Source organism: Buteo buteo, chromosome 6 (assembly GCF_964188355.1).
Source record: "Buteo buteo chromosome 6, bButBut1.hap1.1, whole genome shotgun sequence".
Taxonomy (NCBI): domain Eukaryota; kingdom Metazoa; phylum Chordata; class Aves; order Accipitriformes; family Accipitridae; genus Buteo; species Buteo buteo.
In genome coordinates, this window is record NC_134176.1 from 17,791,709 (window position 1) to 17,814,470 (window position 22,762).

General features: G+C 38.0%; 1 protein-coding gene across 2 annotated transcripts in view; it reads right to left on the reverse strand.

The window, feature by feature from the left end:
- UNC79 (unc-79 homolog, NALCN channel complex subunit) overlaps positions 1 to 22,762 on the reverse strand; it is a 114,984-nt gene that overhangs the window by 34,514 nt on the left and 57,708 nt on the right. The window contains exons 31-41 of one of the 2 annotated variants that reach the window (XM_075029922.1): positions 22,219 to 22,368; positions 19,530 to 20,753; positions 17,090 to 17,197; positions 13,251 to 13,367; positions 11,241 to 11,324; positions 8,734 to 8,836; positions 6,822 to 6,962; positions 2,816 to 2,854; positions 1,736 to 1,848; positions 1,564 to 1,649; positions 426 to 599 (exon numbers count right to left, since the gene is read on the reverse strand). In XM_075029922.1, coding sequence (XP_074886023.1) covers positions 426 to 599; positions 1,564 to 1,649; positions 1,736 to 1,848; positions 2,816 to 2,854; positions 6,822 to 6,962; positions 8,734 to 8,836; positions 11,241 to 11,324; positions 13,251 to 13,367; positions 17,090 to 17,197; positions 19,530 to 20,753; positions 22,219 to 22,368 — 2,339 coding nt within the window. Of the gene's footprint in view, positions 1 to 425; positions 600 to 1,563; positions 1,650 to 1,735; positions 1,849 to 2,815; positions 2,855 to 6,821; positions 6,963 to 8,733; positions 8,837 to 11,240; positions 11,325 to 13,250; positions 13,368 to 17,089; positions 17,198 to 19,529; positions 20,754 to 22,218; positions 22,372 to 22,762 lie in introns of both variants that reach the window. The other variant, XM_075029921.1, reaches the window with a different exon arrangement.

Here is a 22,762-nt window from a genome sequence, read left to right on the forward strand (position 1 = left end):
CTCAGTTCTCTCTGCCTGTCTGACTGTTGTGTACTTTTAGCAAATTAATTAGGTGGTGGTGCTCTTCTTTAGAGTTTTATTTTGTTTTAACAGTTAAAAACAGATGGATTTTTATTGCAAAAATGCTGATTCTCTCAAATGCAGTATTCTAATCTGACAAAGACAGGGCATGGAAAGCGTAAAGTTAAAAAGCCAACAAAGAGGTGAAGAGTATTCTGGTCAGAGTTATTATTGTTACCCACAGAAAATATAATTAAAGGGACGGATCAGACATGTAATAAGTCCAGTCCTCTGGAAACTTTAGTTGAATCATTAGAAAATATTCACAACAACCCGCTCTGATTTCTCATCCACAGCTTTCCCACTGTTTCGGTACATCCTGACCAATGGCGGTATAGGTCATTTCAGAGGTCCATACATCATACCTTTAGTGGCAAAACACAAGGGAGTTTAGTAAGGAAGGTCTGAAACTGATTACTAATTGTGGTCCAGAGGTTGCTGGGTGAATCCATCGGCAAGGCTTCCATAAAGGTAGCAATATTTTCCAAACAACGTAGCATTGCACCTCCTGCTGGTAAATTCTTTTTGTTGTTTAAACCCTGGGAAACAAAACAAGAACAGTAACACATGTACACATGCAGAAATGGTCCCTTAAACAGTATTTGGAAATGCTGAGGTTAATTTGTTCAGATCAAATACTACTTACCTCTTATATAATGGTAATGATAAAATGTTGTGTAGGGAATTTGAACTGTGTATGCGACAGTTAAGTCTAGTTCAGTTCCTAAAGTACAGGCCAAAAGATTTTGAGCCAAAATGTTATAAGCAGGGTCCTAACTCATAACCTGCTTAGACTGACATCGCAGCAAAAAAAAGCAGAACTAAAAGTATTCACCAGTGGATCACCCATGTCTTCCTTCGGACAGTTTTAAACGAGATATGTTCATTAATGTTCAGTAGACCATGTATGCTTTTTTGGCTTGTATACTAGGTTCAGGCCTGGAAAGACATGAGCAGTTTTGAAGTGAGGTCAAAATCTTTGTATGAAGCAACTGCCATGTTCTTGGAAGAGCAAGATACATGCAAGTGACTAGCACTAATGGGAGGATAAAAGTTACAGTAGAACCAAGCCAAGTGCACAGAAGGCAGTCAGGGAAAGGCAGGCAATAAATCTTTGTACTACTTAGAGAAACTGCCATCAGATACAGGGGAGAGGGAGAACTCAGATGTATGAGCAGAAATATTCCTGAAAACCAGAAACAGTGCTGGGGGAAGGGATGGCCCACACTACCAATGTATAGGACAGCTCCAGGAGCTGGTCTAAGGGAAAAAAACCCCAACCAAACAACAACAACAAAACCCAAGCCCAAAAAACTCAGTGAGAGCAAAACCCAGAAGGAAAATGGCGAGGACAGCCTAATCCTGCTTCCAGGGAGGACAAAACAAAAATTCACATTGTTTTTGGTGATGCAAGTCTGAACTCTTAATGAATGAAAAGTGATTCAATATGCCTGATAATGCTAATAAAACTAGCACCATTAACAGAGCCGATTGCCAACATACCTCTAACAGCTGGCTCAGAGCAGCAATGGAACTCAGCTCACTGAAGTCCATAAGAGATGTGGCCAAGGTCCTTAAAAAACTTCCATCTGAAATTTGAATGACATTTTTGCACTGACTATCCATAGAGAGGTAACTAAAAGGGTCAGAAATGCACTCAGGTACCACACATTACCTTTAATATTGCTCTGGAAGAGCTGGGGGAAGATGCCATTGGGAGCCAGCTGATGGAACACACAACGGAGGAACTGCTTGGCCACACCTGCAGCATTTCCAGGGATCATCATGCTGAAATGAAGGGAAGGAAAAGGAAGAAAAAAACTGCATTGCAGATGAAATGCTTCTCAAAGCTGACTACATGGAGAAAATAAAGATGATCCTATTCTTTTTAATTGTGTAAGTGTTCAGTCATGAGTGAGACAGTCAAAAGCAGAACTATCCTGACCCCAAAAAACAGTTCAGCATATTTATTTTATGACTTCAGCTCAACTATCCAGAGCTGAAAAAGTTACGAACACATACCTAAAGTATTTAAGTCTTAATAAATAGTTGCATTTTTCCTGATTCTCCACATAGCTTTATTTGTGAGTCATCTGAGTTTGAACTATAATCCTGCTCTCACCTTGTGTATTTCGGTGATACAGGATGATGTTCTTGGCTTTAGCATAAAACACATGAACAACAGGTAAACACACACATTATAATATTAATTTGCCTCTGGCAGTTTCCTTCAAGAGATTAAGTACTTCCTAATCAGTCATACAATTAATGGTTTCATTTAAAAAGCTAAAGTATTATCTATTTACTCATAAACTGCACATCTTAACATGTTTTACAGCTTCTCAAAATTAACTTATCCTATTCAGCATCTGATTTACATAATGAGACATCACTACCAGGGGTTCTACATGGCCAACGATGATTCACTTGATTGAATGTATGGAGACAGTTTATCAAGACAAATACTGAACACAGAACAAGCTAGAAAAAGCTGCACTGAAATTGCAGAAACCAGGAGGCATCTTTAAATTATGTCTGAATCAGAGTTTTTTCAAGTTCAATACATATGTATATGGGCTCCTGTTAATCTTCAGAACACATGAGATATTTGAAACAAGTGGGAAAGGACAGGTTTTTCCTCTTACTCACAAACCTTAAATAAATTTTTTAAAAGTTAAATTTAGTTTCTTTTAGGGCCAGGGAGGATGATGCTTAAATTGTTTCATTTTGGTCAATGTATCCTCTGCTACCATACCTTTCTGCTTGATTAGAAAAACTGGTACTTGATGCCAACCTGGAATAAAAATTAAAAAATAAGTGATGCTTATATGCTTTTGTGTTTAAGTAAGCCAATAAAGTACCATTTTTTTTAAATAATAAACATGAATTTTAGAGAACATGTAAAATGTCACCAGAAAGGTCTTCTGAAGAGCACATAAATTCAGTCAACTCATGTTTGCACAACATATAAACTCTATTCAGTCTTGCAGTCTCACAAATACTTAACAGCTCTAAAGACAAATCTACTTGCCTCCCTGTACTAGCATGAAGATAACGAAGTAAAGCTATTGCCTTACATGCACATCACGGATAATTACTAACTTAAGAGGGACTTGGAGAAAAAAAAGTTTGCCAGAAGCTGCCTACTGACTGAATTGTTTCTGATTAACACAGTAACATAGACTAAGCCAAAATTCTCTGCTTGGCAGTCTGAAGTGAGGCTTCTAGTTCCAGATTTTGACACCTAAATAACTGGCCTAATTTCAGAAACACTAAGTACCTACAAGCTCTTACAAAGTCAGATGAGAAACACTGGGTTCTCAAAAATCAGGTCATTTATTTTAGTACCTAAATGTAAACTTTAAAGCCAAATATAGGCATTCAGTGATGAAAATACTGAACATAATCTTAAAGCAAAATCATGCACTTCAATATCCAGGACATGTAAATAAATAAAATCAGGGCTTATAATATCAAAGCAACACACCTTTATACTAAAAGTCACTAAAAAGCAATTATAAAGATGTACACTGGAAGCATCTCTTACATACAAAATACCATGCAATTTTTACTGTCATCTGCTGTGCCTCAGTATTTCAGCTGGTGTAAGCTGATATGTCTAAACAGAAAGTTCATAGAGCTATGCTAATTTACATCTGCTCATGATCTGGCCTTCAATGTTTATCTTTGATGCATGATCCTTCTAGGCTGGATTTCGCTGTTGCTCAATCCTCTGTCGGCCTCTGTTCTGAAGACAGTTTCCTCTTTAATCACCACTGCAAAATCCAAAAAGGACCCTAAGGCAGCTCAATCAATCAAATGCATCATTGTAAACCAAAATGGATGGTGATTTTTATTAATGATGCTTGACAAGCTGGGGACACAGCATACTTTCAACAGTGCAATAATCTCAGGCCTGATGGTGCAGGGGATTGAAGATTATATTCTCCTCAATTGTCCCAGCATAAATCAGAAAAATTCATTAGAGTCCCTGACTCCACTGTTGTTAAGAGAAGTCCCCACTAAAACACAACATATTAAGTCTGGTATGCAAAGCTAACTCTGGGTAAAACAGGTCTGAAGCTACCTTCAAGCAATACAGACCTTGATTCTGGAATAACTGTAGCATCTGCTTACATTAAAGCACATGACAATTTCTGCAGAATGCAATAAGACTAATCACATGCCCAATGAACATGACACTTATTTTCAAAAATCTACTAAAGCATACAAATACAACAGCATAAAACATTTCTTCTAAAAGAAATTAAAGTCCTATGCAAATTTTCTCTCCTTTCAAATGCAATAATGCAAGTATGGTTTTTACGAAAAACAAAACATTTGGTTTCTAACTTTGGAAAAACTTCATAAGACATATCTGAAGTTTTTGAAATTTAGTGCTTGTATATATTTATCATTACTACTCTAAATATTTTGTTGCACAAAGACCATGAACCCCCATCATTATCTTTGCAGACTACAAAGCAGAACAGTAAATGGACAGTAGACAGTAAATGAATGTATTCAAATTTGTACATGTTAAGAACAGAAGTTAAGCTTTTCAAAGCTCCTCACTAACACAAGAGCCTAAATGCCATTTTCAAACAGGGCTTTGATGCTTGGAAAGCTAAATCTCACTGGAAATCAATGAAATAAGAATCAATAAGTCAAAAATCTTGTTTCAGGAACTAAAGCATAAAGTTAAGTGCATGCCAGAGTCTTATGTCAATCTCTAATTGTCAGTAACTTGAACCCAGAACTTCTTCTCTTCTGAAAATCCCATTAGATGCCTGCCTGTACCTGCGGGTACCCAAATAACTTTTGAAAATCTTTCTGTGTATTGTTTAGGTATTCTGAAAGACCGTGGATTTCCTAACTCCTTGTTTCCTCTTCTAAGCATGAAAGTAGTACCTCTTTTTCTAAGAATAAAAATGCAAGAAGTCTAATTCATTCTCACCTCTGCTGTAAGATGGGTATTTGGAGGTAATGATATGGCACTGCTTGATGAAAGACAGCAACTTAGGTTATATACTTGAGGCACCTGAATGCCTCTCTGCTTCTATATGCTACTTATTTTGCATGTACTCAAAATAATGTCTTTGTGAGGAGCCTCTTACTGGACTCATCAGAAATGACAGCCAGTAGGAACAACACAGGACATTTACCAGGAATACCCCATGTTGCATGCCATCTGCTGCTCTAAAACAATCAGCTGTCTCACTCCAAAGATGCAGCATTTCTTCCTAAAGGACAGAAAAAGGTAGCCTACTCGGCCCTCATCTCTTGATAATTTATCTTCCAAATGATTTACTCTCTGTGGCTGTAGCACTGCTTGTATTTACAAGAATCACACAGAATGGATAGCATCTGTCTAGATTAGAAACTTTGCCTCCATCACAGTTCATTAGCAGTGACAGCAGGGAATTGCAGCCTTGCAATTAATGGAAATAGAGGACTTGAATAGCTGCTGTGTTTAAATGGAATTGGGAGGTAGTGGAGAGGCAGGGCTGTGAAGAGCCATGCCCCTGCAGAAGTCACAGTCAAGCAATTTTAACTTCAGTCACTGAAAAGAACATGGAAAAGGAGAGCTGTGCATCATTTCTGCACTTCTAGTGCTGCTCAGAAGTTTATTCTGAAGCACCCTCAACACATCCCACCCAGCTCTTAGCCAGGAAGTTGTGGAAGTGGCCAAGGCAGCAATGACAAGTAATACAATAGTAATGGTGCACTTCAATTATCCCATGCACACCAGTTAAAAGTGACAAAAGAAAAATAATAGACACCACATGTTTAAGACCTTACCAGAGACAATCTCATGCAGCAGCTGGTTAGGAAGCCCTCATAAGGAGATACAACTCTTTACTTAGTCTTAATTAGCATACAAAATATGGTTGAAAAGCCTGAAGAGCTTCAAGGATGCTAATGAATGATCATACCTAGGAGTCAACAGTCCTCTAGGAGCAACAAAATTCAGAAAAGCTAACCACATTCGTGGATAACTTCTAAAGCAGGAACTACATAAAAAGTGAAAAATCCTGTCAAAGCAGCAAAAAGGGGTAGCCAAGAGAATTCAGTCTTTACAAGAAGCACAAAAGCTGTTTCAGAACATTACATTGGAAGCACAGGGCCAAGGTACCCCACTTGTCAAGAAAGACATCAAAAGAGAAAAAGAAAGGAAAGTGAGGGAGATTATTAGAAAAAAGAAGGCTTCTTTCAAAAAGCTGAAGTCATGTCTCAAATGAAAGCAGAAAAGAGCATAAAGTCTGACAAATCCAATGTAAAAAACACAAGAAGGCAGGCCAAAAAATGGTTCAAGGAGCAACTAGCAGAAGCAATAAAAACTAACAGTAAATTTTACTTCAAATAAAATGGGATCAAGAAGCACACCAATTGCTGCATCAATTGCTGTTCAGGTAATAAACAGGGCACTCAAGGAAGATAAAGGTACTGCAGAAAAACTGAATTAATTCTTTACATCACTGCTTACAGTGGGACAAGCCAGGGAGATTCCCAAACTGGAACCTCCTTTTGGACAGTAAAAGGGGAGGACATCAAAGGAGCTGCCCAAAATTGAAGTGACAGTGGAAGAAGTTACATAAGAAATTCATAAAATTATGAGTAACAAAGAAGCAGACAGAACCAGATGTTTTTCACTTAGGAGTTCTAAAATATATAACTTCATACAGTGAAGTTTATGTAAACACAATTCCAGGCAGAAAATTCTTTCAATCATATGGGAGAGAGGAAAGTCGTGAATTTACCTTCCTACAGACTGCATGATGTCCAACAGCAGAGGAGCAGCCAAGTCTGGACTAAGGTGAATGAAGGTTGAGAGCACAACTATGGCCAGGCCTAGTGTTTCTTCATCATATTCTTCAAGAATAGCCCCACAGTCATGGCACCTGCAAAGAACAGTTTAAAAAACTGACATTAACAAATTTAAAATAAAGTATTACTATATATACACATGTGTATAATTTCGTCTTTTAAAGTACTATTATTTAGTACATTCTATTCAAAATTTATTTAGAAAGATAGTGTAATTGTGATCTTTCTACAATTAATAACAGTCCATGGCTTTCAAACATTAATAAATCTTCTCACTTGCTGCACTGGCTGTTTCTTCACTGATAAATGAAAGAGGGCCACAGGGCAGGCCTTGGTTTGGGTCCTTCATTGGTAATTGTTAGCCAATTCCTTCACTGTATTGGACTGCTTCAGTTTGCACTCTCCAAGAGAAATCTGCAGCAATGAAGACTAGCCCTCGGCAATGTGAACACAAGCCAGTTTGTGCAACTTGGGCTCAGGCGAGGGCTCAAGTCCCTGGCACTCTTCTATTTAGCAGCACAGACACAATGACACTCACAGATGATCTTAAAGAGATGGAACAATTTCACATTGTCCTTCCTGTCAGTCATTAATTATGAATAACAAATTATACAATTAGGAAACAATAACCTGATTGGTTCCCACAGCAGTTATAGCTATTAAGAAAGAAATGAAAGGACCTCTCAGGGGCAGAGAACCTTAGATTTCAGAGAAGTCTCCTTTCCCAGGGCAGATTTGCTTCTGAGTCACTTATCCTTCCTGAAATGCTCAAAGACAACTGATGAAGTTCTGAAAAGGCTCCGTAATGTCTAATTATAAAGGGGATGTCAGATTTAGGACAGATGAGACAGGCTTTCACAACTTAAGAAAAAGGCAAACCAATGTGGGGAAACTGGCTTATCTCAGCCCAGTAGGAACGTTTGCTTAATTTGATCAATCAGTTGCTAATGAGTTCAACAGATTGTGATATTGTAACTTAATGGAATTGTACAGGCAATTTTCTTGCCTTTGTTACTGAACAGAAAGAAAATATGCCAACAAAGTCATGAAAGTCAAGCTCTGTATGTTAATAGGTGGTGCTAGAGCTTTGGTGAAATGGCCAAAGGAAGTGCTAAAGATAAGCCTAACTTTTGGGATGCTTCACTTTGTCACACAATAAGGTCCACTTCATCACAGCCTGCACAATGGCCCTGTCTTTCTCCAGTGATCATCCTGGCATGTCTGTCTACTGGACTGAGCACAGGAGGACAAGCAAGAACTTCCAGTTTCTCTTCCCAATTTTTGACAAAATTAATGCATGGCTCCCTGCTGACTGCTTTACCTCTCCATTAAATGAGTACACTTATGTTTAATCCTTCCTTTAGAGGCATTTTAACCAAGCAATTAAGGTTTGCAAAAACTTTCGGGATCAGTGAGTATCAGCATTAAAAATGCTATGTTGATTACACATGATTACACATCAGCAGTTACCTATTTCAACAGAAACCCAAAGGAATTTTAAAAAAGAGCTTTTTTTTTTCCCACGGTGAAAGTGGTTTCTGACAGATCACAAGGAACCCTTGATTTAAAATAGGATGGGAAGTGCTTCCACTGCCCTCCATGCACATGCAATAGTCTGAGTCATCATTTCGCCTCTGCAAACTCACACAGGTCCTACTGAACTAAAAGCACATCTTGCTGGCACTGTTTAGAAAATGTTTACCTTGGGGTAAAAAAATTAATTAAAAACTTAGCATAGAGATAAATGATAGAATGGACTTGATGTTTCCATAAAGTTTATCTATACTTTATTTGACCTATTTGAAGTTCAACTAGTTCTTTGAAAGGAATAGAAAAAGAACTTACTTGTCAGTCATCACAATGGGCTGGTCATCAGCAAATTCTTCTGGTGCAGGTACAAACATACTGACTATGCTGGGTGCTGATAGCAGGCTAGATTTTGTGGCACCTTTAAGGCAATTGGTGGAAAAAAATTAAAAAAGAAAAGGAAAGAAAATCACTAAACAGAAATCCATACTGCTTGAAGAGTAGACTTCTAAAGAAGAGCCATAATGGTTTTACTGTGCATAGAAATAAGAAACAAAGTGTGTCTACAAAGGGATATATATGACATCCCTTGTTTCTGCCAGATTATTCTAATTGTCTAGAACTATCAATTAAAAAAACCCAAAAACTTAAAAAAAAATCCTTGGAAAAAAGATAAAGAACAAAAATTCCAGGAAGATGGATGTAATTGTATCTACTAATTTTTTAGGAAGAGAGGATGATTCTACAGTTGCTATGAGACTGGTCACCAGAAGATTTGCAGTCTTCCCCCATACTTCTGGGAAATTACATTCCCACAGTTCTCAGTGACATGAAGAAAGAAATAAGTTCATATGTCTCAAGACCAGGTCATCAATCTATTCATACCACCCCTAACAGAGGCATAGGAGAGAAATCAGGAAAGGACAGCTAGAAGAAATAATTCATAAGGAGTTGAGAAAGACTGAGAACATTGGAGGGCTGATAATTAGAAATGCTTTCCATTGAAAGTCTTCACAAGCACCTTTATTCTCCAAAGCTGAATTGTTCAGCTGGGGGCATAGCCAGTGCGATCATGCCAACATATGGGGCTCCCCTTGCCTTTGGCACTTTTTGTGCACCTAATTTCTGATAGATGCTTGTTTTAATAGGAAAAGTTATGTACAATGGAAGATTCAAACTCTTGACTTCTCTGAGTTCTGCTTTCCAGAATTACAGCAATATAGAGTAGTCTGACAGTCTAACATCTCTCCAGTATGGTGGTTTTCCTCCCTTGGTCCCTTTGTTTTCATTAAGCAGACAACAGCAATTGCAGAAAAAAACATACAGAAGAGGCAACTCTCCAGCTAGTCTGGTTGCTAAGAAAACCTTAAGAAGAATAATCAGACTCATTCACAAGCCACCAGAAACTTGAATCAAAGCAACTGTGACATACGAGCTATTTCATTCATCTGAGATGCCTTGTGATGATAATTTAAATATTGTTAGCAGCTTTCTTCTCCAGGTCACTAAGACAGAGAGATTCAGTTCTTATTAAAAAAAAAAAAAAATCTCTTTGGTTGCCACATGTAGCTGACACGATAGAGACAGTATTACTCTTGTTCCCATACAGTTTAGCTCCAATAATGCATCCAGGGAGCTCAGCTGGTAGACACCATCATTATGTATATAAACTGTCCCCAAAGGCTTCTCATTCTAAAGACCAATCTATGAAAAGCTCATTTTGTGAACCAATATTTAGAAAAGTACCAATGCCCTTTTGGTGCCAATTCAACCACAGATTAAGTAATCCATTATTGATTTTCTTGCTGGTTGCTTCAATCCACAGATTCAGATTTAATGTTAACATTAGCCTGTTCTAGTAATATTTAACTATGGAAAAGGAAGAAGCTTCTCCACCTAATAGGTTCAGATGGACTTTTTGATGAGATAATCCCAGTTACTGCAGGAAATGCAAATTTAATATCAGCTCTCATGCAAAATAATCTAAGAAGCTCCCACAATTTCTGAACTCAAAATATGTGGATTGATGAGGGCTTGTTTCCCAAGAATAAGACAGGTTTTAAACAATCATTTTACTAAGTATGAAAGGAAACACTTCTTTTGCATAGAGTTTAGTACTTCATAATTGTCCCCCGAGATTTTGCTGGATATGAGCAGACACTCCAGGAAGTCCAGAATACTCTTCAGTAATGTAGGACACCATCGAGAATGCAAGGAATAGGAGTAGATCTTCACATATTTCTAGCCAGGTTCCTCTCCTGCCCCCCTCACAAATCAATAAAGATCCCTCTGCCATGACTTTGGAAGTTGCACTGTCATGTTCTCTAGACGTTAAGTCCCACTGCAGCACGCAAATGCTAAAAGCTGTCATAATGCAGGTTACAATGTTGGAATAAGACTTAACTACTCAAAACAAAAACATCCTCTCTCGTGCACTGAATAGTAGGAAAAAAACATGATTTAGACAAAGAAGCTAGGTCACTGCCCCACTGCAAGGCTGTAAGAAAGTCTGGATGTATTTCAGCTGTGAGGAAGGAGACTTCATAAAGAAATGAGATTCAACCACACTCTGCATACAGAGTCATTTATTTCCAGGTTGACAGACAAAACAAGTACTAGCAGAAAGCCAGTACTTCTTATCAGTTGTCCCTATCTTGAATGAAACGTCTTGTCTAATAATTTTTCAATAACCTACATTATGCAGGACAGTTGAGGGCTTTAATACAGCTGAATGGAACATAAAATTCAGCACCATTTGCTACTAACCAAAAAACCTTCCTGGCAGTCTTAGCAGAAAGATCAGGTCAAATGAACGCTGAACCAACCTCTGATTCTTAGTGGTGGTCCCTCCAAGTCAGGGTTTAGGCAAACAGGGACATTGCACAGCCGCTTTCCATGCTGCATCTGCTCTGTGAATAAATACAGAACTTCAGTCTCCAGAACTATGAATCCAGCATCTGTCAACAACACCACAAGTCTTACACAGTTAAAAGAAGAGAAAGACAATACAACAGCTATTGGAAAAGCAAAGAAAACAGTTAAATTTTTAAGCATAGAAAAGAGCAGGGAGGGAGGGGGAAAGATGAAAGAAGTCCACAAAGGAAAAAGGACACAGATAACCTAATACCAAAGAAGGCATTTTAGTAAGTAAGTGTCATTAAACAAGAAAGCAAGTGCTAGCCATAAAGATTCAACAAGATACAGAATATATGAGTCACTAAAAGAGAAAGACAGCATTTAGAAATACCAAGAGACTAGAAGTCAGATATAGTTTGTGCTGACAGGAGCTAGACAGAAAATGATTTTATTTTAAAGATAGCAAGCTTAGGAAAAGATGGGTTTGAAATAAGAAATGAAAGAGACAAATGCTAACTACCAGTGTAAACAAAAAAAAAAAAACAAACATGCATGAACCAAGCACACATCATATACTTATGTGGGATAAGTTATGCACACTGAGCATTTGTCCTGAAAAAAATCCCAACTGTTTTCTGCCCAAATAATAATTTTACTCTGAAGCCAGGGGTTGAAAAAGAGACTGATAGATGCAAAGCTTTCCGGAAAAGAACATTTTACTTTGTATCTCCACACTTGGAGGACTTTAGCTGGAATGAATGTTGGAAGGAAAAGTCATAAATATTCTGAAGAAAGCTGGTGGACTTGGAACAAGATCAACAAGACAGAGTTCCTAAGTGGTTTTGAGTATTGACTTGTTCTTCTTGAATATAGGCTAACTACTTCTTGCAGAATGAAACCAGTAACTTTTTCACCTCTAAACCCTTGCCTGAGAAACTCAGTGATACCAGCTAAGTCTCTTCAATAAATAAACTTATCTGCTGATAAGACAAAAAAACCATTGTTATCATTGACAAATTCTGACCCTTGTGATTTAAGGATCTCATGCTGGGCATGCTACTCAGCAGACTGGAGTAGAAAGGATAATCCTGAACTACATACCATACCTTTAGCCATCCTTCAGCTACAAGATTTAGTTTGATGGAACTTAACATTGAAGACTGAATTAAGCAAAAATTTTAACTCAGCTTTCCAGAACTGGTGGTGAGACATTAATTCAGCATGCTAATTTCCACATAACATTTTAAGCACTCTTTTCTGTGGATGTGTCTGGATCTGCTGATAAATTCCCAAGACGCATGATTCCGTAATGTCACTAACATCAAGACAGGCAATAAAATATCTACCATTTATGATAAACTGGAATGAATTCATTGTTTAGTGACATCTGCTATGAATTTGGTCATAACAGAAAATCTTTTATAGAAGAAAAAAACCAAAACACTTGAGAAATGAGTAAATTATGTGCATAATTCAGTTTTCACTGCTTTACGTTCATCTTAAAGGGAGACAAAACAGGTCAGTGAGTGAACAGAAACTTCAGGTGTTCAGCATGAGCTGGCAGAAACTCCTCTAAAGAGAAATCAAACTGGCTGGTATAAGGCACAACTCCTTGGTGTACCTACACCATTGTAAACATACATGTATGCAAATAAATGATTCCATGCACCAGGGATGAAATCCTATACCTAATGAAATCAACAGTGATACTTCCATTTCATTCAATGAGGCCAGGAAGTAATCCAACTAATATGCGAAATTGTAGGAACACCACTGTACCAGAGGGACTACCTCCGAAATATGTAACTATTCCAATTCATACCAGGTGAGAATCTGCTACTCGCTACAAAGTTTCACTTTAGACTTGAGATTGATTACATATCTGCAGTGGTAGAACAGAAATACTCACTTTTTCAATGGATTGATACAGAAAGTAATTGGTTTAGGAAACAGAATAAGGAACAATAAATGCAGCTCACCAGTATCCCAAGTGCTGATATTGTGGGGAGCACTAGACTGGTGTTCCAGCTGCCTCTTCATTAGCTGGTTCATTGTCAGAGCTCCCAAAGAGCCTCTTTTCATTTGTCTGAACTGAGCTGCAAGTCAGAAATGCAAAAGGATTTCAGGGGCTCAGACAACATGTAAAACGACTTATTTCCTGATCTTACAAGCCAGTTTGAGATAAATACTGAAAGGACAATGACTGCTTGCCCTAAGGATCTTGCTCAAGTCAATATGCACTTTTCACACAACTACACAGGGTACACTTCTGGCCCCAATGACATCAGTCATTGGTGACTTGGATTCAGGATCTCATCCACTGTGTCAACTGTCAGTGCCTTTTTGTCTCCAAATATCATGAAAGCTCTTCAGAACACTTGGTATCTGTGAAGTGTAAGACACCACCCCAAAATTCCCACGCTGACAGGTGATAAATTATACTTCAATCCCACATACATACAATGTACCAAGCAAGGAAACTTGGTCTCCTCACAGCAAAGTAGGGAGACCTGCTCTGTCCATGCTCACCATCGGAAAACAAATTCACTGACTGTGTACCACCAGCACACTTCACGGGTGACAATCTAAACAGGTCTCCTAAATACCTGCCACTCAGGCATAACACCTGCACATTCTTCTGAAGTGTGAAGCCAGCATAGCTTTGAAGATGTGTCCCTTTTGTAACTTCATTGTCATTTTTCTTACATGGAGCTATCAAGCAACAAGCATTTGATTTTTCCTCATCTGACTATTTACAATACTTCTTTAAATGGATATTACCGTTTGCTTTAAGAGACGTGTCTCACTGAATAATGCTCACACATACATTAAAAAAAAATAGTGAATTTAAAATTTAAGACTTTTGTGATCATGTATTTTCTCAGTGCTTAAATGGAGGAAGAAATAGATCATATACAACTCCTGACTTTCTTACTTTTTTCTCCATTCATAAGAAAATTCAAATTGAATAAGCATAATACATTCGCTTTGACAGTTGAGTCTGAGCAATATATTTCCACCACTGAAACCAAAATCATTGTTCACAGTATGAAGAGTTTTAAAGGCCCTGCTTGAACAACACATGTGAGACTGCTCCATCTCCATGCAGGAAAGCTTTTAAAATGTTGCCTTAAGTATATGTTTAAGTGCTTTCCTCAACAGGGCCTTAAAGCAAGGGCAACAAAACAAAATCTTCTCCTAATGATTATTTTCATCTGCAACTACATTCAACATCATCAAAAAGAGTATTAACATAACAACAGGTAGTTCTGTTCTAAAATTCCAAACAGTACCCAGCTAGGCTCTGAAAAAAAGCCCAGCATTTCACACTATTAACTGTGACGAAGAAGTACAGACAAGGGATAAACTACAGCTTTCAGAAAACTCAGAGGGGTTGAGTGCCTTCTCCTAAACTTGTTCTACTCAATTTCTATCTAAGAGTTTCAAATTCAGAGAAAGCAGAGTACTCCCTAACAAAACAAATACAGGCCCTGAATAATAATAAGCACTATGGTAACTTCAGTGGGAATCTGCACACTGAAATTATTTTGTTGGGTGAACTATTTTAAGTTTTCCCTCATTATATCCTTTCAACATATCAGAGTGCATTTAAACTATATTTTTGGTCCAAGTACAAATTTCTCCAGAATTGCTGCAAAGCAGTCCTTGTATATCTGAACTTCTGAAACTGAACCAGACCAAGAGACCATTCCATGTTTCACTTTTAAAAGTTATACTGCAGCTGCCTTTCACAGCAAATTAGGAGAAAAATAGAATTTCCATCGTTTCCAGGGCAAGGATTTTAAATAGATGCTTTATCACTTTATCAAGCATAGAATTTCCTGATGAAAGAACAGCAATTAACATAGAACTGACAAGACTGCTTGGAGTGCAGATGACTGTCAAAATATAGAAATTTATCTCTCTGAATTTTCTTAACAGCTTTTGCGATTGAAATTTTAAAAATTCCATGCATATTTCACATAAGCAGGCTATTGTTGAGCAGGTTTGGATTTCCAGGGTTATTTACCTGATTTCTCAAGGACAGCCATGATTTCAAATATTGATAAGTTAAGAAAAAAATCTAAAAAACCAAAAAACCCAGAAGGCTTCCAGCCTTTGAACAGTCTTGGAGCCAGACTGATTGCTGTGGACCAGCACGTGACGTTTCATGCCAATGACTGACTAGTGGCATAGGGAGGAAAGTTTTCATAAGGTTTTCTACAAGAAACCTAACAATCATGAGAAGATCGGTAATCTTCATAGAGTAGCTGGTGAGCCTTTCATATGTTAGCTAGTGATCTGGTCAATCATCCCCCCACTGCTGTGGAATTCTCTACTCAAGAAGAGAAGTCCAAAGGCAAAATCTTCCTGTCACAGTTAATGATGTATGCCTTCTGTGGCCAAGCACTGGCTGTACAAGTAATGTTATCTATTTGCGTTACAGAAGTGCCTAGTGCCTTGTGCTCACAGTCCTGATCAGGGCTGATTATGCAAAGCACTGCAAAGACACATAGTAGAAGGTCAAAAATATTTCAGTCTAAATGGACAAGAGACACAATAGAAGCAGTCATGTCCCTTTTTGCACTTGGAAACTGAGGCACACAGAAAGAGGAAAGGTATATTTACAAAGGAATGTAGGCTCAATATTATATAGATACTATTCCCCATTTCATATATTGGAATTTACAGGAACACATAACACTCAGTTAAACCAGAGAGAGATTGATCTTAACTGGCATCTCTTTAGCTGCTTTAGTAACTGACATCTTTATCATTAGGTGGCCAACAAATGTACTCTGACTATGAGATGCACACAAGACACTTGCGGTAAAACCATGTTCAGAACATGGTTTAGTGGGCATGGTTGATGGTTGGACTCAATGATCAACCTAAATGATTCTATAATTCTATGAAAACTGGAGAGGAAACCTCTAATTTGGAGTACTCATCTAGCATGTCTAAAATAACATCTTCCTTTAATAGGGCAGACACCCCTTCCAATCAAATCAGCAGATGCTGAATTTCAGAAATTAAAATTTAACTTTTCTACAGCAATCTGAAATTGCAGTTCAGCAAGATGGTTGAGCTGATCTAGCAGCTCACTGGTATCAAAGCAGGTCATCATTTCCCCTCCCTTTTCTACTAGTCAGAGTTCTGCCCCATCAACCTTCGGATGTGTTACTTAACATTACCTAGATGGACACGCCATTCTGGATTTTGTTAGTGTTCTAAGATGCCTCCACCTTGCAATATTATCTACACCTGCTCTGTTAAGCCATATGTTAATGTCTACTTAAACCAACCCAGTTCACTTTCCATTGAAATAGGTATGGGAGTCTCAGATAAATAATTACCACATTTCAGCAAGCAGCTGAGGAAGTGGCATTTCAAGGTATTTTACAAAAATTGCAAGAGATTTTTTTTCCTAAGGTACAGCAAGAAATGTACTGAAGACCATAGTAATAACCCTGTGGAGCAATCTTCCTCTGCTTCTGTGCACTGACAGTTGACAATGCTTTCTCTCACTGGAAGATAAACATTCAGCTTTAGTGAAATACTGCTTTTAGCTGCTACCTACTCTAATTCAAGAAAACCACATTTGTCAAATTTGCCATGTCACAACAGAAAATCTTGCAGCCACTAACTGCTAAAATCTTGCTGACCATCACAGATTTAACAGATCTAATGATATCCAACACAGCTGTACTTCCAAGAATCAATGAAACACAGGGGAAAGCATTTACCATAGATGATATGCATCTGCTGCACAAATACAGCAACTTAGATTTAATTCTCAAACCAGAGGTAAACTTACTTGATATGGAAGAGTGACTACTTGTCTCTGGGACACCTGCTTCAAGGGTCGGTGCAGATGATGATTCTCTTGGCATTTCCAGTGTTGAAAGTCCTTTGGCAGCAGGATCTGCATGTGAAAATTGTGCTTAACTCTCAGTATTTAGAATCAATAAACATTTTCCATCCGCTTTCTCCCTGGATGAGTTTTTCACATCTTTTCAGTCATCCATTCACCATCTGGCATTCCCAGCAGTTTTAAAAGGATTCAATGTGTGCAACGCAAGAATTTTTATAGAGGCACAGGGATCTACGGCTTAAAATCCCTTTTTAAAGGAGATTCCTACCTCTGCTCTTTAGAGCTCAGAACTAATAAATGCACATAGAGTTTGATTTTGATCCCACTCACAGAGTGATTATCAGAACCACCAACAGGGAAATAAGAAAGGTACCACTGATGTAAAGCTAGTTTAAGTGACAGCTTAGCATCTTTTAAAAGCCTTATCTCCAACATGTTATCAGTTTTCATTCAGAAGGCTGCTGATCTGGCAGTTGATCCTAAAGATTCAAAAAGTTTAAGATTCTATCATTAAAAAGAAAAATAAGCCATTAAAACTGTTTTTATTTTATGATAACTGATACTGTCAACATGGGAAGAATAAAGCAATTTTCAAGTGTTGATGGCTGGTTTCAGCATATCCTATAAAAATGCCTACATATCTCTGCTGTAAAAAGTTTCAGGCAGGAAATTCTGTAATCCAGTATTGTGCACTTGAAGAAACAGCCCATTTGGGTATTTAATTCAGAGATCAGTTATATCAGAAGCCCTTCTAAAACATATGGAAGTATAATAGGCTGAAAAAGCTTGAGTAAGACTTTGAAATGATAATCAGCCCATTATAATGGCAATATTAAGCCTACTTAAACGAATTACAAGACATATGTTCTCAAATAAACTAATCAATAAGGATAAACAAAACAGAACATGAGATACATTAAACTACACAAGTCACTAAATTACCTAGTTATCTGAATTGCCTGCATCAACCTGTGAAGTAAATGAGCACTTAATGAGTCATTGTGAATGTTTTATGCTCCCCTTGGATGACATACTTAGATGCGTGCAGCCAAACGACCATCATATATGCTATAATCCTAGGTTCCATGTGGTGTTTCAGAACTGGGACAGCCCTTCCAAACAGTTTCAAGGATAACAGTGTTAGTTATTGCATGAAAACTGGCCCTTACTAATGGTCAAAAAAACATTTGAGTCTAACTGCACAATTCTTTCATGATGATTCTTCTCCAAGAACCTATGTGAAAGGTTCACAAGTACTCAACTCCCTTTTGTTTTTACAAAGCTCCAGCGGTTCTTCAGCTTACTGGAACTATAAATGGGACAACAGGCCTGAAACATAAAGGGAACAGCGTAACTATCATCACACTGAATGATTTCTCCTTGTAAAAGTGGAATAACGTAATAGGAAGTTATACTATGGTTCCCTCTGAAGCAATTAAGAAAGAAGAAGTGAGGTCAGGAATGCATAAATATTCCCCCTCACTTCACCGGCAACAAAGAACTAAGGCCTGAAGGATTCGTGCCTTTTTTAATTAATATGTTAAAAAAAGACCAGTAGAATTCTAATAACTGAAAAATCCTGAAAAAAAAACAGCCCCAGAAGTAAATAGGCAGCAGCATACAGTGTTTAAAACTGTTTGACACATCCAATTGGAAACTGAGGAAACGGCTAAAAAACACTTTCTCTCCACCTGAAAAGTTTAGTAACAAAACCCTGTACTGAAATGACCTGAAAAAACTTGGGATACACAGAAATACTGTATGGCTTTCCCCATGCTTGAACTTTAAATCTTTAACAAACACCAGCCATGTAAACTTTGTGGATATTTATTGTGCCAATACAGAGAAGGCTACAAAAAGTCTTTAGTTTATAAAAACAGAGTATGTGTGTATGTCTGATCCTAAATGAAAACTGCAGTTAATTCCAAGTTCTGAAGTCTACAGCCTGCTCAGATTTACACTTCGTGATCCAGTCTGCTTTCCACTGCCTTATGCTTGCAGAAGAAATAAAGGCCAAAAATCACTACACACAAAAGAAAATCAGTGTAGCATGGACTAGATTAGCAGGATAAAAGGCACAGAAGTATGACAATTTTTCTGACTCCACATATAAAAAGGCCACGGAGTTTCACTCCCTAACTTGGATATCAGAACCAATGTTTTTGTCACTGAGCTCCACTTCATTTCCAAATGGGCCCTCATACATGCACGATACCTGTATGGTTAGTACATTCCTTGTGAGAAACAAATAGCTGAAAGCATTCAGCTCACTCAGAGCACATCAGATGCTATATATACACATCTCTTCTTACACTGTCCTGTCCTGTTACTAAAACCTTCATACAGTAATAAGCCTTTTGATTGGGTCAGTGATTGAGCTCACCTGCCTCCTTCTGCTCTCCCAGCTTGTCAAGGATGTTAAAGGAAATGTCCAGGTATTCTCTCTGAATAGCACTCACAGCAATCTTCCTCTGCTTCCTCTGGCGAGGAACAATCTGAATCTTAAATTCTGACTCTTCAGTCTCCTCTTCTTGTTTCTGCTCTGTGTTTTGTTCAGTGTCAGACTCTGTGTTGGTATCAAGCTTATCACTTTCCGTTTGGTTTTCAGAATCTTCGGGGACTTTAATAAGGACTGTCTTCACATTTGGGCTTGGAATTGCTCCACTAGGTCTAATTTCCTCCACACTGAGCTCAGAGTTATCATCAAGGGACATTTCTGGAAGGGCAAATGACTTCTGCAGCAGGTCCCTTTTCTGTTTCAGTGTTAGTGGGTTCCCACAGGACATGTCCTGAAGTTCTTCTGACTTAACTAACTCTGAAGAGTCCTTCTGATCTTTAGGAGAAGTGGAAAGTATCTCCTCTATTCCTGATGAAGCATTGTTGCTTGTATCCTTAGAACTAAAGTCTTTGGAGCAATCTTCAATGCTGAACTGGACCAGTGGAGTTGTGCTGAGGCTGAGTGCAGAGACATTGATAGGAGTTGAGGGAGATGACACAGCAGTTTTGCCAGAGACCTCATCATTCAGCTGGTTTGTTATTTCTTCTTCTTCATCACTCTCCACTATTCTAAGGGGAGGAAGTGGTTCAAAGACTAAAGAGTCACTGTCTGAAGCGGAGAGTACTGAATGCTTTTCAGGACCCGATGTTGAGTCAGAGGACAAATCTATCAGATCCATATCTTCCTTGGGATCAGTAGGTTTAACCGGAGAGTCCACTTTTACTTCATAGGTTTCCATGCAATTTAGCCTAACTTCTGGTATGACAGGTCTTCTTGTTTCCTGGAAACTCTCTGTACAAGGAAGATTTTCTTGTGTTTCTATATTTTCAGCTTTAGTAGAAGAATTCTGCCGACAGCGTCCATAATCACTCTGCCTGTGTATGGCGTAAGCAGCAGGGACAGGTGGTTTTTCTAAGTCACACCGGTCTATGCAGGACTTCCTGCGATGTTCATCTAATGAAAACAACAGGGAGTCTGCATTCCCTATATCAAGAGATTTTTGTTTTAGAGACCGCAGTTTTTTTTTCTGAATGCTTTCTTCTCTCACACAGCGTAGAATACTGTCTTGTAAGGCCCCCGTCTCTCTATATTCAGCCAGCTCTATTTCACCTGATTAAAACAGAAAGAGCTAATACTACCTCAGTTGGAGACTTCAGGCAGATATCTTCATCTTTATCTCACAATTCAACATGACTGGCATTTCAAATACAAACCCAGTATTAGTCAAAATTGTCTAGATTTTGGGTTAACCTCAGAGCCACATTAGGTAGATTTTTACAACAAACAACAACAAAAAAACCTACGATTTGGATAATAGGGTTTACCTAAATTCTGTCCAAATTCCACTCAGCCTGGACAGATGTACCCTGAAGACAGAGAGTTTAACCTTATGCATTGAAAAGAAGATGGCACAGGCAAGTAATTTCTACAGACACTTGGGATGGCTGCATTAGGCATGAGAGATGACAGACGAAATGAGCTACACAGAACACTCTGAAGAGGTTTCAAAATAATTTTGGACAACAGCATTGTGGACATCATTTGACCATCAGCATATATTAGAGTACACCTACATGTTATTTACTGCAGCAAAGTGGGCTTAAAATGGATGCCTCTAATTCAAGAAGCAAGGGTAGCAATAGCAGTGAGGATGTCACAGCACAAGCCTGAGATCAGACAGGTTTTCAGGGAATTTTTCCCCCAGTGATCCTAGACCCCATCAGAGTCTAGCAACTATCACACCACATAGTCATACCTCCTCATCCTAGGGAGGAGTAAAGTGAGCACAGTTATACTTGCTGGTACTACCACTGCATTGGTATTTTGCTGTGTGAACACATTCATTGAGAATTTTAAAAGGTTATCACTGTCGTTATTTTGAATTACAGATTTTCACATAAACCAGAATATTCCTGATCATTATTATCCCCATATTTCAAAATGCTCCACATATGAATCATCATGCAAAAAAAAGCAGTGAGAAAAGTTGAGGTAGAAGTTCGCTGTAGTCAGAATCTTTCCCCCCACCATGCAAACACCCGAAAGAAAAAAAGGCAGGTGGGTGGTGGCGGAAATCTCAATTTTTTTAGAATATTCATTTCAGAAAGCTAAATTTGAAAACAAAATCCTTCCTATTTTTTGAAACCACCAAATGACCCTTTTTACCAATAGAAAACCATAATATTTGCAGCAGCAACAAAAATTTGCTTACCGTAGAGTCCCACCTCATCAAATATCAATTTCTGGGAAAAAATAAATTTGAGCAAAAATTTTCAGCCCAATGGTGGAAAAAAATTGCAACAAATCCTCTTAAAAATTTTTACATTCAAAAGAGCTTAAAGGTTCAGAAAACAACTGCTGAATTTAGGCATTTTTATTTTGGAGTGCCTACTTTGAGACTCCTGTACAAGAATTCATTCAGGGAAATGAGGAGTACTTGCTCTCAAAAGTCAGACAGAGTATTTGTATTCAAATCAGGCAATGCAACAAACTCTACAAAGAAAGGTGGTAGCTTGAGACTAAGAGTAGGAAATTGTATTTCTGCATGAGTTTATACCGACAAAACAATTCATACTTCTCTGAGCATTCATCTCAACTGGTTGATATTTCACCATTTTGCTGCCACCAATTCTTTTCAGTCTTGCAAAGAAAGTTTGAGATTCTTTATTGCAAGGTCCAGTTGGTGTATCATGAATATCAGATTCATCAAAAACACTGTCTTCCTCTGCTGGAGAAAGAAAAAACTTTATTACTCTTAAGAGAGTGCAATTCCTTGAATGAAAAGCTGTCTATGTAACAAAACCTCAGCTAGTTTCAATTAAACTTGAATTGGAAAATGAAGAATCATCTGAAGTTTGCAAGAAAATTTATATCCCAGGTATAACTTTGCCATACTTGTTACATCTTGAATTAAGGTCAGAAAGGACAGAGATAAATGAAAAATGGGTTACAATGCAACAAAAGTACACCAAAGCTTTTACCATTCTAAGCTGATCTTTTCTACTGATAATAATATAGATTCTGTAGATGGAAGAAATACAATAGATCTGAACACTGACTTGAGTAAATAACTTCTATAGTGCTCAGAGAGAAATGGTAAATGGAAGAAGATCAAAATT